The 18,849-nt window shown below is 33.0% G+C and overlaps 1 protein-coding gene across 1 annotated transcript in view; it reads right to left on the reverse strand.

The window, feature by feature from the left end:
* Positions 1-18,849, reverse strand: part of GID4 (GID complex subunit 4 homolog) — a 36,063-nt gene that overhangs the window by 14,856 nt on the left and 2,358 nt on the right. The window contains exons 2-3 of the mRNA XM_074281568.1: positions 15,210-15,269; positions 4,299-4,406 (exon numbers count right to left, since the gene is read on the reverse strand). Coding sequence (XP_074137669.1) covers positions 4,299-4,406; positions 15,210-15,269 — 168 coding nt within the window. The remainder of the gene's footprint in view (positions 1-4,298; positions 4,407-15,209; positions 15,270-18,849) is intronic.

Consider the following 18,849-nt stretch of genomic DNA (forward strand, 5'->3'; position numbering starts at 1 on the left):
ACAATGATTGCTTGGAAATCAGGAATAAGAAGGTAGCGATAACATTCTTTCTTCTCTCCTGTGATTAAGAAATGTTTGAGTCCATCTGCAAGGTTATAGAAAGTGGATGAGACTTCTTTGGATATAAAACCAGATAACCCTAAAGGATAATCTGGTAGTGTAAAGACACTGGAATTGATTCCCTGGTGTCCATCCACATCTTTCATATTTCCTCAAGTCAAGAACAGAAGAGCAAGAGAGTTGGATTTCTAAATGGAACTTATTACAAACCTGGTGGATTTCTGAACTGTGCTCAGAGACAAAGAACCATGACTTAGGCAGTTACGGGACAAAATCAATTACTCATAAATAGAATCAATAAAAAAGATACACAATCAATTTAATTTTCTCAATAGGGAATATTAACCACAGTAGTGTTACCAGTACATGACTCTGTTACCAATAGAAATCACAGATAACATCATTATATTTAGTACAAATAGCACAAAATATCATTTATGTTCATCATTACTTCAAAATTACCATGCCTACTAATTACATCTCATAGGATCCTATTTTGTCTACAGATGCTCATTAAAAGGAGTTGGCCAGTGTACCTCTGTGCCTACTAGTTGTTCAGTCACTAAAATAGTGAGTGGCATTGCATGTTTTTACACTGAGGACACAGAGACATACTTTGCTTTTTGGTATTCCCTAAGTACAATTATTTGCCAATAAATATATGGAAGATCAATTGTTTTCATTTTGCAAAACAGTTCAAATGAAAAATGAAAAATCTTTAACCTTCCATAAGATGCCATGGCCTTTTGTAACATATATAGGCATATGAACTATACACGTAAACCAGGCAAGTTCAAACACATTTGATGGTTGAGATAACTATTGAAATATATTAAACTAACTTATTACTGCTGACAGACTGTACAGTGATAAAAGTCATGCACAATGTTATAATTATCAAAATTACTCTGGGAGGTAGGTGCTGTTATAATTCCCATTTTATAGTTGAGGAAGTCAAGGCAAATAGAAATTAAATGATTTGCCCAAAGTTACACAATTAGTGCCTAAGGAAGAATTTGAATTTGGGTCTTTCTGACTCATATTAGCCCTTTTATACATTATGCAACCAACAAGCTAACTAGTTTCACTTGAAGCAATGAATATAAAATCCGTGCTTGCACACACATGCACACAGAAAAATTTTTGTGAATGAGAGTATGAAGTCAGGAAACTAAAAGAGCATCTCATGTGTATGTATTTTTAAAATGCATAAAAAGATGTTTTCTTTTGAGTGAAAAAAGTTTAATTTGAAAAAGCTAGGACACTTTCCAAATTTGGATTTGCCATTTCACAGAAACTTTTTCTTGAAGCGTCTCATAAAACTGTTTATTGAACTTCCCAGTAAAAGAAGCTCCTCATTCCCAGAGGGATTTTGGTAAAGCCATCTGTACTCAATGATCAAAATTGTTTATGGCCTGCAACAGAGAGAAATCTGAAAGCAGTTCTACTGTGAAAATAGTGTGTTCTAGATTCTAGAATCATAGATATTTTGAAGCAGGTCACTAATGAATGAATGACTCACTATCTCACTCCAGTTTTCTACTAGATAAAACAAGACACCTCTCAATATAACTAGCTTCTTGTTTTTGTTTGCTATCATCATCAAGGAAGAACTCTTATTTTCTAAGTTCCTTTTGGAAACTAAAAAAAGACTGTCAACCTTTAGAAATAGTAAAAATATTTTTGCCAAACATGAAAAGTAAAATGTCATAGTCTTTGCATTGACAGAGTTCTTGTAATATTCCAGTAATGCATAGGCATTTGGTATTTTGGTGAAAAAAGCTCCTCCTATCACTGTAGATATGCAGGGGACAACAAAGATTCTTCCAAAAACCGTGAAAAATTTTTGTTAATTCTCCTAAGTCACCAAGTTTATCAGAATCAGGTTTTTAGATCATAATTAGATGATCTCTTTTTAAAGAGATTTTGTCAAGAAATGGGAACAAAATAGAAATATTTCTTTACCACACCGAAGTTCACTGGATTTCAAAAGGAAAAGCCTTGAACTGTTTTTAAGAATTAAAGGCATAAAATGTTTGTGGCAGCCCTTTTTGTAGTGGCTAGAAATTGGAAAATGAACAGATGCCCATCAATTGGAGAATGGTTGGGTAAATTATGGTATATGAATGTTATGGAATATTATTGTTCTGTAAGAAATGACCAACAGGATGAATACAGAGAGGCTTGGAGAGACATCAACTGATGCTGAGTGAAACGAGCAGAACTAGGAGATCATTATACACCTCAACAATGATACTGTATGAGGATGTATTCTGATGGAAGTGGATATCTTCAACATAGAGAAGAGCTAATCCAATTCCAATTGATGGACAGAATCAGCTATACCCAGAAAAGGAACATTGGGAAATGAGTGTAAACTGTTAGCATTTTTTTGTTTTTCTCCCCAGTTTATTTTTTACCTTCCGAATCCAATTCTTCCTTTGCAACAACAAAATTCGGTTCTGCACATATATATTGTACCTAGGATATACTATAACATATTTAATATGTATGGGAATGCCTGCCATCTAGGGGAGGGAGTGGAGGGAAGCAGGGGGAAATTCGGAACAGAAGGGAGTACAAGGGATAATGTTGTAAAAAATGTTATAATTATAAAATTAATTTAAAAAATAAATAAATAAAAATTTAAAAATAGAATTAAAGGCATAAGTTTCACTTTTTCTAAAAGAAAAAGAAAACTCACTCTTGAAGTAATCTGAAAGAAACGATTTATTCACAGGCTGGCTTACCTGGCAGATATATTTAACCAAATCAGTGCGACAAATCTTTCAATTCAAGGCCCTGAAGTCACCATTATGGATGACAAATATCTTGGTTTTCTTGGCTTAATTGCCAGTATGGAAAGCAAGAACAGAAGCTGACATCCTTACAAACTTTCGAAAGCTAGAAGTGCTTTATTAAGACTGAATTAAGATATAAAAGTAGCTGTCGATTTCTTTAAAAGAGAAATCTACAATAGAAACACTTCAGAACTTTTTCAAAAGTTACTTCTACTTACATGATATTAAAGTTGAGTCAAAAGACTAACAATCCTTTTATTTGATATGAATTGTATTGAAGATAATGACCTAGTCAAAGAAGAATTAACTGATTTTGGGGAAAAAAACTATAACTTACTGTATTTTGAATTTTACTCAAAATGTCTTCAGAATTCTAGTGTTCATTAAGAGAAGCCTGTGCTCATCTCTTGTAAAGTGAGATATAGAAGCTTTAATTCCTTTATAACAATATGTCTCTGTGAACTGAAATTTTCAATATTTCTAACCATCAAGAAAAAAAAATTCAAGTTCTTGCATATCTGACATGTCATGTATTGTCTTGTCAAAGACCACACTACAGTTTCATGATCTTCTTCAAATTAAGCAACCTTTAACATTGAAATGTCTTAATTTTTTAAACTTTAATTTAAATGTAAAACAAGTATATTTTAAAAATATTTTGTCACATTACATCAGATAGGTAAGATAAGTAATATTTTGATAATTGTATTTTATAGAATGTTTTTTATAATCCATGTATTTTATTTTACACATTTAAAAACATTTTTCTGAGAATAAATTCATAGGCTTCACCAAATTGTCAAAGAGTCCATGATATAAAAAAGTGTAAGATAGGATCAAATACAAACTCCTCTGCCTGAAGACCCGTCTCCTTAAAAATGGTATTCTTCTGGTAATGTTTAATTGATTCAGTTGTAAAACATATTTTCCAAAGAAATGAAGTTGAGCTTCATTCAAAGGTCAACAGTAAGAAACATAAGTAAATGTAAATACGCTACAAATATAAAAATTAATTACAAAGTAGAAATGGCATAAAAATATCGTCAAAGAAATGCACAACTGAAAAAGATGATGTGCTGTTCGTGTTGAGAGAATAAATATTAACTGTTAGAATGTCCACATGCTCCCTTATTATCTCTTATTTTCAGGAGATCTCAAGTGTTCTCCCAGCATACTGGGTGGCCCCTCTGTGTCAAACAAGGAAGATTTTCACAAGATAGTAAATTGCATTACAATCACCAATTGAGTATACTGGAATAAATACCCATTTGCTCATAGTTTTAACTTCCAATAAGAAAACAAAAGTGTGGGCAATTAGAAAAATACTTCCCCCTCACTCTCACCTTTGGCAGAGAAAAGATCCTAAATTTCTAAATTACCTTTAGTTGCCAAATTATCATTGGAAGAGTCAAAGTGGATGGTTCAAAAATTACTCACCCAGTGTTTACGATCTACATCCTCATCTGCATCCCACTTTCGGGTTAAGAATGGGTGCTTTTTGCTGATTATTTCCCCTTCAAAGAAAGTAGTAAGAGTTGGGTATTCCTATAGCAAAACAAAAAAATTTTTTTTTTAAATTCTTAGCAAACACTTAAATCTTTTTATTCTAATGCATGGATAAAAATTAACAATGCTAACTGTGATCCAAATTAGAGTTAAAACCTACAGAACAGGAAGAAATCCGCCAATAGCAGAGGCAGCATTTATATGTTGCACAGAAATGATAGTCTCTCTCCTATGTTTATAGTATTTTGAAAGTCTGATGCCAGAAGTATAGAATCACTAATAACACAAAACATTTCAGTCACAGGAGTTTTTATAACACCTTGGTGAGATGATAAGATGACATCTTAGCCAGTCTTGTTTTTTCAAAGATGAGGTCCAAACCAAACTTTTGAAAGTGGTTCCAAACTAAATATTTAAGAACTAAAGCAAGAGACAAGGACAGCTTTGATTTTCTATACTTAAACAAAAAAGCAAGTAAATATTCATAGTTTCATATATAAACTTCATTATCTGCTCTTATTTTATTTGGTATCAGGGGGATATTTATTTGAGATTAGGGGGAAAAAAAACTCTACAGATATCAAATAATCTAAGATATCCATATGCAAAAAGAGCAAATTATGAGTATGTATGTGGATGAATATATCTCTATACCCATATAGTGAGATCTGTAATTCCACTGGCATAGGAAACTCCTATTGAGGAAACATTCCTTTCTAAAGTAGTAAAGCGCCTGACACTTACAACTTCTGAGAGTTGCCATGGGCCAGAGTCATACTGCCGCATAATGTCCAAAGAGAATAAAAGCCAAATCTTGCCAACTCCATTTCCCTGTTCTTTTTGTTTTACTGTAAATTCTCTATAGCCCCTTTCTTTCCAACACTATTCATAAAATTACACATTTATATATATAAAACACACACACACATATATATACTACACACACATACACACACAGATACATACATACATAAAAGTGCTATTGTTTTAATATTATTTTTTCCCTATATCCCCTGTAAAAGAATAGTCCATTATAATAAAGAAAACTAGTTTTCAATTATATTCTCTGATGTTCAATTATATCCTGTGGGTTCATGCTCTAGTAGGCCAAAAGGCAAATTTCCTCTAATAATTTCTCAGCATAACAAAATGCTTATTAAATTGACTCCCTCCTATACCACCCCACCCCAAATAAAGTTAACTGGATTTGTACTGAAATAATATTTTAGAATTAGAAGGATCTAAAAATTAGAGGAGTAAATCCAATCTCCTCATTTTACACATAAGAAAACAAAGGCCTAGAAAGGGAAAGTAACTTTCTTCAGATCACACATATTTGGAGGCAAAAGAAGGATTTAAACACAAGTCTTCTGATGCTAAAGTTAAATGTTTTCCCACTCTCAGTAGTCTCTTCTTTCCTCTAAACAAGAAAACGTGTGAACGTATTATAACAAGATTTTCGTTAAAGTGATTTGTCACTAAGTCTCTCTAATAATTTTTAGTGGCTTTTCTGGTTAAATTGTGTTGGCCATCAAATTAAACTGAGGTATTAAGTTCATTTTCAAAGGGTACAAAAACATATTTTAAAATCTTTATTTTATGTTTATCTCTAATCATTGTGGCACCTCAATCTTACTCTCAAGAAAAACTAAGGTTTTTTTTTTTTTTAAGAGATCCATGATTTTGTCAGTTTGAGAAGTCCCAAGTGAATACTACCTTCTACAAATGCATATTTTTTATACCTGCTCTAAAAACTTAAGTCTTCTAAAGCTGCCAGTTAATATTGAATGGGACTGATTGAATGAAGTTTTCTCAGTTTGATACTAAGTCACATGATCCCTATTCCTAGAGCCAGAAGATGAGGTTTTGAACCCCGAGATGTAGAAAGTTAGTGAAGTGATAACAAATAATGTGACCCACAGGAAGCAGATACTATTCAATGAAAAGGCTTGGGTCTTTTCATATTTAACCAAGTATTCTACTTCTACTGGTCAGGTCAAGCCACATGGCGGGAGCTGGGATGCCTCCTGGGTGTGCTGGGTCTCTCCCTGCAGGGACTAAAAAAAATGCTTTCTCTTTGTACCTGAAGATGCCTCTGATCAATTAATTTGGGAAAGGATCTAGCACTCACCCCACACAATATTAAGAGATTAAAGGCCTTCTACAGGGACAAGTAGCCATTTTTATTTGCCACTTTTGTTTGACCAATTCAGAACACTCAATTGAACTTGCACTGTAATGTTCCTACTTTAGAGACAATGTAAATGTGCTTAATTTTATGCTTGAATTTTAATTAAGGCAGTAAACTTTCATTATAAATATGTATTAATTTACAATTTCTGAATTATACTCCACAAGAAGATAAATATAAGCAATTACAAATATCTAATATGAAAAAATAAAACTAAAAGATAATATAAGAGCTATATGTTCAGAAGGTCTACCTCAAAGAAGAGGAATCAGATATATTCTTCAATATACTTGGCCTCAGCAGGCAGTTAGAAATACATGATGGGAAAAAAAGGGCAGAATTCAGTCTAGCATATAAAGAAAAATTTCTAACAATTCTAACAATGGATGCTTTATTTAGTAAATATTGAGTTCCTCTGAGGTAACCACACCTATTAAAGTGGCTAAAATAAAAAGAAAAAATCATGAAAAATGCTGGAAGGGATGTGGGGAAAAGTGGAATATTTATGCATTGTTGGTGGAGCTGTGAAATGACTCAATCATTCTGGAGAACAATTTCAAACTATGCCCAAAGGGCCCTAAAACCCTGAATACCTTTTGATCCAGCAGTGTCTCTATTGAGCCTGTAGATCATAAAAAAGGGAAAAGGATCCATATGTGCAGAAAATGTCTTTTTATAGTAGCAAAGAATTGGAAACAGAGTAGATATCTATCAGTTGTGGAATGACTGAATCAGTTAAGGTATATGAATGTAATGGAAGACTATTCTTCCACAAGAAATAATGAGCAGGTACCACTTCACATCTCTCAGACAGGCTAAGATGACAGGAGAAGATAATAATAAACATTGGAGAGGACATGGGAAAACGGGGACACTAATGCATTGTTGGTAGAGTTGGGAAGTGATCCAACCATTCTGGAGAGCAGTTTGGAGCTATGACAAAAAAGGTTTAAAATTATGCATAGTCACTACTGGGTGACAGAGAAGGGGGGAGGAGAGGAAGGGAGAGAAGGAGAGAGGGAGAGACAGAGAAGGAAAGAAGGAAGGCAGGCAGGAAGGAAGGAAGGAAAAGAAGGATGGAAGAGAGAAAGGGGGGGGAGATGGGGAAGAAAGAAAGAAAAGACCAAAAAGATCACAAAAAATTGTTGCAATTCTTTTTGTAGTGGCAAGGAACTAGGAATTAAGTGGATCAGTTAAGAAACGGCTAAATAAATTATGGTATATGAATGTAATGGAATATTATTGTTCTATAATAAATTATGAGCATAATAAAATACTATTAAAATAAAAAAACAAAAACAAAACAAATGACTAAGCTGATTTCAGAAAAGCCTGGAAATGCTTACATGAACTGATGCTCAGTGAAGTGAGCAGAACCAGGAAAACATTGTACACAATAACAAGATTATGTGATGATCAACTGTGATACATTTGCTCTTCTCAGCAAAGCAGTGATTCAAGGCAATTATAATAGCCTTGAGATAGAAAATAGCCATCTACACCCAGAGAAAAGAACTATGACTCATATGGAAATATGTTAAAAATGATTGTACATAACTTATATCGGTTTGCTTGCTGTCTTGGAGGAAGAGGGCTAAAGGAAAGAAGAATTAAAAACTTGGAACTCAATATCTTACAAAAATGAATGCTGAAAACTATCTTTACATGTAACTGGAAAAATAAAATACTATTTAGATAAATATATGAATGAGTTCCCCATCATTGAAAATCTTAAATCATAGGCCTAGATGATAATTTGTTAAGAATATTATAGAGGGAATTCCCATTCAGGTTTGAACTAGATTAAGTGAGATTTTACAAATTTGATATTTACTTCTCTATGTTTTCCCACTGTTAATGTACTTCTTTAAACTACACTTGAAAATGAAATATAGTCAATTTGGGAGGCAGAGGGCAATGATTTAATAGGCTCCTGCACCATACCTTAAAAGTTACAGCATAAAAGTTTTGTTTGTACCTAAAAGGAAGCTTCTCCAATACAGAGTTATATTCAATACAGAAACTAACTGAATTATATAGGAAACCTGGGTTCTAGTCCTAGTTCTGAAATGATGCAATGGGTATCTTATACAAAATCATCTCGTAAGGACCCATCTGGCTTTAACCTTCTATGGTTCTGATGCCTACTTTAAAGGGACAAAGTATACAGAAAGGAGTCACAAAATTTTGCAATTAAATCTTAATATACATGGAATTCTGCTTCAATCAAAAGACATGGGGGTGGGGGAAAGTACTGATTTTTGAGCACCATATGAAGCACAGAGGAGGGGAACCATATTCTGATCAAAGATCAACTAATCACCTAAAAGGATTGTCATGATGGTCATAGACTGTCCATACCTTAAGCTTGTCTCTTTAGATAATATAGCCAAGTATCAATCAAAACAGTGCTTTCTAGAGCTAGTTAGGGAAAAGAGGCCTCCAACATTCCTATTAAAAATTTTTTAGCAATGAAATTACTTTGTTCTAACATTTTGTCTCTCTTTACTATCAAAACATATATACTACTTTTATTTATAATGTATACAAAACTTGCTTAATTCAAATAAATGAGAATATTTTGAGCATTTTAAATATCATTTTTACTTCTCTATAGAAGAGTTTCTCCAGTCTTTTTGTTGATGACTGATTTGGGAGTTTCAATTTACCATTTTAAATTTCAAATTCTGTAAATCTGCCTAAGAATTTAAAATGATTAAGTTATTTTAGTCTGAATTTTTGAAAGGGAGAATAGCAAGAGTGGGATGGAGAAATGGCTTTGAAGCCAGAAAGACCCGAGTTCAAGTTCTGACTGTCATACATAGTCTAGGTATATAAATCAAACGCTTATTGATAATAAATCATAATTTTATAACCTCCACATTCAGTTTCAAGACCCTATATGGAATCATGAACCAAGAATTTAAAAAGTTGGGATGTAAGAAAGGAGCGAGGAAAAAGGGAAGTATGGATACTTGGACTGTCTCATACCAGAGTCTGATAACTTGTATGGCCACACTACTCAATGAATGTGCCAATATCCTTTCAACTGAACTGGTGGGCCTATTCCACTAGGTGTTTAAGGCTGACAGGAAGAAAATGTATTGCCAAGAATAACATTTCATATCTTTTGGTCATAGCTCTGGAAGAGCTAGAGAGCTAGCATAAGGAAAATGGTAACAATTGTAAACTTGATGCAATTAGGAAGCCTCTAGTTTACTGTATTATTACAGCATGGCATGAAAGGTGCCTTCATTCACAAAAGGTCAGAGGTTGTTTGTTTGTTTGTTTTTAACCCCTGTTACTATACTGGCACTCTGATGTTTCTGGCACTGCTCCTACTCTTATCAGCACTGCTTTACAACAGGAGATCCACTGTAAACTGAAATTACCCCTTCAATCTCTCTAAAACCTTAGTTTATCCACCTTGGTTACTTAAGTGAAGACCTGGAACATGAGTCTTCCAAAAGGTAAAATAATGCTTGGATTTTCTGGTTCCAGTTTCTCTGAGGAGCTCTATCAGATGTCTCCACCTCCAAGTGCTACCTTTGCATGACAGGGTCCCTGCATCCTCAAGGTGAAGGATGTTCAGAAATTGGTAGTTAATGGCTCTAAGGACAATTAATAAGTGGAAGGTCCCTTAAAACGTCCTTAAGACTCCCAAGAGGTGGGAAGGAATAAAGGCAATCTCTACTACTAATCGATTTAGAACCCATGGTAGTAGAGTAGAAGATTCCTGCCACAAAGCTTAGTTTTCCCCTAAAAAAAAAGCAATGAAGCAACCCTTGAGATGTAAGGGGTTCAGGAAACTCAGGCTCAAAAGTGTTAACAGAGTTTCCTGGTTACTTAAAGGATAAAAATTTAACATACAATTAAGAGGTATTCCTCAGGCTTGATAGAATTCCACTGCCTAACAAACACAGGGGAAAGGAGAGCTGTAACCAAGTCAACTGTCACTACAACTTAGTTAAATGCCCTTCCCACATATTGTTGAGCAAACTTCCTTCTGTTAAGTGTTATACAGCTTACAACAAGAGTTTCATTTCATTCCAATTCCAAGTTTAAACTACCAGATTGGCATGAGCAAACCTTATCTAGAATAAAGGCTCAACTCAAGTGCCACATTCTCTAGGAACCTTCCTTTCATCCTTCCAGTTGTCAGTGGTCACTTATTTGTGAACATGTTTTATATACCCTAATAGAATGTAACTTTCTTGATTATGGAATCACAGATATAATGTTGAAAGGAACTTCAGGGGTAAACTTCTCAAATCCCCTGATATTATAGATGAGAAAACTGAAGTCCAAGGATACTAAATGACTCAAGGGCACAGAGAGAGTAAGCATTCAAGATAGGATTTGACCTCAAGTCCTCTATTTCAACACTAACTTCTGTCCATTATATCACAGAAACGAGCTGTTATTTTTATACTTCTACCTATCAGAGCCGCTTGCACTTGCAGATATTTAATAAATGTTTCTTTAATGGAATGAGGTCTTAAAAAAAAAAAAAAAAGATCACTTATACTCAGTTGTCAAATCGACAAGACAAAAAAAACAGGTCAAATAATTAACACTAGTTTTAATTTTCATTTTTCTGCTTATTCACAGGCCGGAAAAGAAAAATGAGCATTCTTACTTTCAAATTCCCAAGAAAGTTCTAGTTTAAAATGAATTAATCTGAAGGAAGATTTTTCTCGATACTTCTAGAAATAGCTATTTCTGTTAAGTAGATCATCATTTTTTCATTAGATTCTGATGTATACAATATGAAAGAAACTTATTTTGGTTGACTATCATAACTTCAAATAAAACTGGTTTGATCTTTTTCTCGATTTGTTATAATTGGAAAAAATAGGATTGCTATACATTCAACTTTTCTTCTTCAACAATTAAAGACAGACTTTTGATATAAAATATTGAAAACACTACCAAGAAAAAAAGAGAGATATTTTTAGTGGTCTATTTACAAAGTTTTCTTTTAAAATTTAGACAGAATACCCAAAGGGCTATCAAACTGTACATATTCTTTACTAGCAGTGTCACTACTGGGTCTGTATCCCAAATAGATAAAAGAGAGAAAAGGACCTACATGTACTAAAAAATGTTTTGAAGCACCTCTTTTTGTGGTGGTATGAAATTGGAAACAGAGTGGATAAATAACTGGGGAATGACTGAATAAGCTATGATATATAAATATAATGGAATAATATTTTGTAAGACATAAGCAGGTTGATTTCAGCAAAGTTTGGAAAGATTTAGAATGAACTGATACTGAATGAAGTGAACAGAGCCAGGAGAACATTATACACATTAACATTAAGATTATGTGATGATCAACTATGATAGATTTAGCACTTCTTAGCAATAAAGTGGTCCAAGACAATTCCAACAAACCCTGGGATAGAAAATGCCATCCACATCCAAAGAAAGAACTATATGGAGACTGAATGAAGATCAAAACATCCTATTTTCACCTTTCTGTTGTTTTGTTTTGGTTGTTTCTTTCCTGTGGTTTTCATTTTTTTCCTGATTTTTCTTTCACAACATAATTCATAAGGAAATATTTTTTAAATGATTGTCCATCATCGCTGGTGGAATTGTGAATACATCCAGTCATTCTGGAGAGCAATTTGGAACTATGCTCAAAAAGTTATCAGACTGTGAATATCCTTTGATCTAGCAGTGTTACTACTACTGGGCTTATATCCCAAAGAGATCTTAAAGAAGGGAAAGGGATCTGCATGTGCAAAAATGTTTGTGGCAGCCTTTTTTGTAGTGGCCAGAAACTGGAAACAGAGTGGATGCCCATCAATTGGAGAATGGCTAAATAAATTGTGGTATATGAATATTATGGAATATTATTGCTCTGTAAGAAGTGACCAGCAGGATGATTTCAGAAAGGATGATTTGTAGAGAGACTTGGATGAACTGATGCTGAGTGAAATGAGCAGGACCAGGAGATCATTATATACTTCAACAACAATACTATAAGATCAACGAAACAGTTCAAATAGAGCAGTAATGAATTGAACCAGCTATACCCAGTGAAAGAAAGTGACTATGAACCACTACATAGAATTTCCAATCCCTTTATTTTTGTCCACCTGCATTTCTGATTTTCTTCCCAGGTTAATTGTACACTATCTCAAAGTCTGATTCTTTTTGTACAGCAAAATAACTGTATGGACATGTATACATATATTGTATTTAACTTATACTTTAACATATTTAACATGTATTGGTCAACCTGACATCTGGGGAAGGGAGTGGAGAGAAAGAGGGGAAAAACTGGAACAAAAGGTTTTGCAATTGTCAATGCTAAAAAATTACCCATGCATACATCTTGTAAATAAAAAGCTATTTTAAAAAATGATTGTACATGTATAACATATCAGATTGCTTGCTGTCTTGGGGAGGGAAGAGGCAGAGAAGGAAGGGATTAAAAATTTAGAACTCAAAATCTTACAAAAATGAATGCTGAAAACTATCTTTATACAGAATTGGAAAAATAAAATACTATTGAGAAAAAAATAAAATAAAATTTGGATAGGATTGTATACAATTTGAAACTACATAATCCCCCTAAAAAGAAATGACTGCTATACACATTAACTTCCATCCAACTTTTCTTTTTTTAAAGTTAAAAGTCAAATCTTGATACAAAATAAAAATATTGAAAACACTGCCATGGAAATGAAAAAAGAGAGCTTCTTCTATCCTACTTACAAAGTTTTCTTTCACAATTTAGAAAGGATTACATACTATTTGAGACCATATAAACCCAATCTGAGTTTTAAATAAATTTTTTAACATATTTTTTCTCTTTTAAAAGTATTTTTGCCCATAAATAAAAAAATTTTAGATCCATTATGATAGTAGTAAATTATACGACTCCACTGCTAAAACAAGAGTAGGAGCATCAATAGTTATAAAGTCAGCAAACTTAAAATAGGAAATTTCTCTGGCAAGTACATTCACCAACAGCCTGGGTCTTAACCTAGAGTCCTTGGATAGAATTCAAGTAATCTGTGAATTTAGTTGGGGGGGAAAACCCAATAATATTTAAATTTAAATTCACTAACCTCTAACTGTAATTCAGCATTTCCTTCAATATCTGAAGATATATTCTGAGAAGGGGGAAAGATGTTTTATGAGACTGCTCAAAAGCCCCATATCACAAGAAAAGGTTAACAACCCCTGCCTAAGACAATCTGCCTAAACATATGCAACAATATTCATACTCTACCTCAGACTAAAAATTTTCTGTCAATGACACTTCAAAAACCTCTCTCACATCCAATTTCCCACTACCATTCACTGAGTTAAAAACTTTAATTATCATCCCCCTGATATTTACAATTATCTTCCTAATTCCTAGTCTATTTCTCTTTCCTCTTCTTACTCTAATCCATAATTCATTTAAAAATTTTATTATATTTTTGGTCACAATTTGTGAGTTCATATATGTAAACAATACCAATGTGGAAACTCCCTCTACTGAAACAGGCCACTTAACTTTTCTTCAAGTGTCTTACAGAGTTTAAGATAGAGGTTAAGTGACCTCCTTATGGTCAAACAGCTAGTAAGTGACAAAGGCAGGATTTGAGACATATATTTCTTCCTGACTTCAAGGTTCAACTGTCCACTATTCCATGCTTGCCTCTCTTATCATTTATATCTCTTACAAATTAATTTTACTTATATATAACTCTGGTCACATTCTTTTGCTTAAAAATCATTATGGAGTTTTACTGACCACTAAGTAAAATACAAGCTTTTTTTTTTTTTTTTCTTCCTATTTTTAAAAACTATTTGGTATCAGGAATGGCTTTTTGAGAAGGAGGAAGGAGAGGAAAATAAGAGAAAAAAATAACAGAAATCTCTTTTAAATATTTTAAGACAAGCAACACCATTGATAAACTTTAATTTAAGCTGAGCTTAAGGTGGCCAAGATTCTAAAGTAAATCCTGACCCCCCATTACTTTTAGCTATTTTAGGTGTCCCCATCTTTTCCACACATGATTAGAGAGCCTGTTCCAATGCTTTATTTAGCAGTCATACTAAAGGTGTACCACAAACATCTGGAAGTTATGTTGTTGCAAGGAAAATTTATAAATAATTTTAACATAAATTTTACATATAGCATTCACAAAACACCTGTCTATCATATGTAAATGCCAACTGCAAAATGTGTGAGACTACAAACTCACAAAACAACTCAAAGGGAAACTACATACTGTCCAAGTCTCCCAACCCTCTCATTGTACTGCCAACTTAAATCTTTAATATGCTGTTATTTCTCATGGCAAAGAATATTGTGCTGTGAATAAAGGAAAACTGCTGCTTTTGGCATTTAAAAGACACTAAAAAAAAAAATAAAAGAAGAAGACAAGGGTGCATGGAAGAGCACAAAATTCCTGTTCACGTCCTCCAGTCAAAATTGTAGTCACTACTTTAGAAACGAGAAATTTCAGAAAATTATTTAACTAGCAATTTCAAAATCCTAAGTTTTTAATTAACCTTGAAATAACAGAGTTTAGCTAGAAGTAATCTTAATCTGGAATCCAGAAGCTAAAGTTTCCTGCCCTTAATTATACAAAACTTTTTAATGCTGATTATTTTCTAGTTAACTTTAATAAAATGCTTACCTCAGTAAGGCCTTTAATCTTCAAGTATCCACAAAGGTAAGAGTTCTCCATATCCACATGCTAGAAATAATACATACAATCCTGTTAGAGAAGTATGAAGCAAAAGATAACTCTGTAATGGTTATACTTTAAAGCTATGAAGTATTCTGGAACCTATTACGCTCTATCAAGCAAGACTATACTATACAACCATGGATGAGATCATCATTATTCAAAAATTTATCCAGGAGTAAAAACTTTTTAAAACAATTCAGCAATTATTGCACAATTCCCAATATGTGATATGTAACTAGTAAATGCTCACTAATGAATTATGATGCTTTCCTATGCATTCTCCTTCTAATCAGACAAACTTCTTTAACTAAAGATCAAAACTAAAATGCTTTTCTTGAACAAGAAAGGTATATTCAAACATCATCTGGGTATTTTCAACAAAAATCTCCTATAATCTCCTTATATATATGCCACCTTTCTCCAAGTCAAACCTCTCTTTTATTTATATGCCTGATACCAGACTTTACTCTCAATTTATTACTCTTTATTCTATCTCATGGCTATTTTTCACCAACTCTAGGAGTATTGTTTCCACCCAATCACTAAATCCTTTTCTGTCTGTCTTGACATCATTCCCTCTGGCTCACTATTAATAAAACCATGCAGAAAACAATTATAAATCCCATTAACATTTTGTGTTGCCAAAAGTATGAGTATGTTTTCTAGGTAGATGAAAATTATCCTAAGGAACAAAATTTCATTTAACCATTTTGGGATGAGAACCTTTCTTTAAAAAAAAAAAAAAAAAAAAATATTAATATACTGCCTTTCTTCTTAGATAAATAACAGCATAATTTAACATTTTCTTGACTCAAGATTACATCAAAAATGTTTTCAAACTATACTGAAATATAGTAATATTTATAAAGTAACATTAATGAAGTTCATAAGACAATTTGCTCTTAAAGAGAAATGTTCCGGGGCTATTATTGCTTATTTAGTCCATGCTCACTGTACTCTGAGAACTTTGTCTCCTCCTTTTCAATGAGATATCTTAAGCAGACAGCTGCTGTCAACTCTTCCTTATTACTTATAATCTGCTGGTTTTGGAGACATCAGATATCCAAGTCTCTCAGAAATAGAGAATACAGCTTTTATGTGACTGTCTCATAGTTTTTCCTACATGAGTCTGTCTATAACTTTATTCTAAGAGGGTTAAGGTTGCTTTCAGAAATCTGACCTGAAATATAAAAACACACGAATAGGTTCAATAATGTGCTGTAGACTTGTTACAACTTATGACTTCATAAAGTCATAGAATTTTTGAGACTTGAGTTTACTTTCCTCAACAATTTACAGAGGAGGAAAATGAAAAGTCACTATCACTTCAAAAAGTTGTAACTCAAGACTTTTGCCCATTACCCTTCTTTTTTAAAAGGATAGACACAACAGAGACTGGTCCAAGATTTCCATCTACTGAGGATCAACCAAAAACATTACTTCTCAGACCTTTAGTTTGGTCTAGAACTTAATACTATATTCTGCCTGCTGGTTTCCCAAAGAACTCTTTTAAGGTGGCAGACTTTAGTGAGCACTTTTCAATTATCATCAGGCATTAAGCTTTCTCTAGCCAGTTCTATATACATAGTATACATACTATTTAAATAGTATGTATACATATACATATAGAGAACTGAAGAAAAGCCTCTTTCTTACAAGATTATATAAAACAACCTCCTGTTTGTAACTCAGTTTTAATTCTTTTCAAAATAACTCTGTACTCTTGATTCAATTTCTTTATACTAAATTACTGGTCTTATAAGTAGACAATTTATTCATATATTCCTATTTCCTCTATTATTTTATACAAGACACCATCTTTGATTATTTAACATGAAACTGGCAGAACATGATGTAAAATGGGGCTGCTAGTAACCGAAATACTATTTTTGTCTTAAAAAAATCAAAAACATAGGAAACACTTTGAAGGAAAATAACTTTTATATTTATTATTTAAATTACAACTTGTCATAACTTTTATTATAATAACTTAAAGGTTAGTATCAACACTTAGTGGAGCATTTCTACCAGAATGGTTAGATGCCTATATTTTGGAATTTAATACTGCTACATCCATTTTCAAAACAAACACTTGAGATTTTTAAAGAACCACAAAACTCCCCCCAACAAGATTCAAATGTTAAGAGGTATTTGGAACATCTCTGTAACAGCTGGAAGATAGGGAGATTAAAGAGATTTTGTGAATGAAACACAAATACTTTTAAATTATCTTCTGGGAAATAGAAACCCTGGGATTCCAATCCTTCCTCTGCCCCTTGTCAACTATGTAACCCACAGACAACTCAAAAATCCCCTCACTGTCCTCACATCTAAAAGTAGAGATTGATCTCTGGGATCTTTCAATTCTAGACCACAGGATCCTATGTATCCTTTGGAGCCAAAGTATTTGAGCTTGATTTGATGTAACTTACTAAGGTATGACACATGAAAACTGTATTTTAAATACTTCCATGTATTAGAAGTCTGGTGATGTATCATGAAACTGACTTGCTCTAACAAGTTGCAATAAAAACCTTTACTATTATATTTATGTATATATCTGTATAACATTTCACAATTATAAAATGCTCATATTTTTGGAGTCATAGATATTATTTCACTGGATCATCAGCACTATGATATTTAGCATATATAATATCATTCCCATTTTATGGATGAAGAAATTAAGTGCTTTTCTCAAGGTCACAGCTGGTTGGTTGGTGGCAGAGTTGAGTTAGGTCTTTCTAATTCTAAGATCAACAATGCTCTTTCCACTACACAGCACTATCTAAATTATAAATGATATATAAAGTTCTAATCTACAATCCTGTGTATATATGCAGCATTCACTGAAATCAATATATCTGAGGACTTAAGTGAAGGAAAGATAATTGGGTGATACACATATTTGATGAATTGAGTTGCTGGTTTTGTTTTTTGCTTTTGCAGTTGTGACCTGGCTAATATTTTTCAAAAGTAACACAAAAGAACCAGAATGTCCTACATTTTACCCTATATTTCATCCATTCTGGCCAAACCAACCATTATGAAGTCTGAAATTAACAAGAAGATTGCAATAAAAAAACAAAAAACAAAAACAAAAAACCAAAAAAAGGACCCAACAGAATATATGATTATTACAAAACTCCTTTCAAGAGAATCTCAAAAATGAAAATGGTAGAAGGAAATAGGCCACAGGGAGGGAAGTCCCCAGGTTTCTCATCTGAGAAATGAATCCTGGAAGATGAAGCAATAAGAAGACTAGTTTCTATGATAAACAGCCACCTCACCAATCCACCTGCAGAACAACTACAGCCTTTACTTGATGTGATTATAATTACATTAAGGTAAGCTACCTTTGAGTTCTCTTATAACCATCAACTTTGGGCTTCTACTGTTAGCTGTTTTAAACTTCTAATCCTCATCCTGATATAAAATAACAAATTTAGTAGACTTATTCTTATCCTTTTCAATGATACACTTGCCTAAAGTGCCTAAAACTTTTAAGATTGTCCTCAAATGTGAAAAAGTTAATTATTGAACTGATTAATATCAAAAGATATAACAATCAAACCAGACTGACTTC

This window comes from Sminthopsis crassicaudata, chromosome 1, assembly GCF_048593235.1.
Source record: "Sminthopsis crassicaudata isolate SCR6 chromosome 1, ASM4859323v1, whole genome shotgun sequence".
NCBI classification, from domain to species: domain Eukaryota; kingdom Metazoa; phylum Chordata; class Mammalia; order Dasyuromorphia; family Dasyuridae; genus Sminthopsis; species Sminthopsis crassicaudata.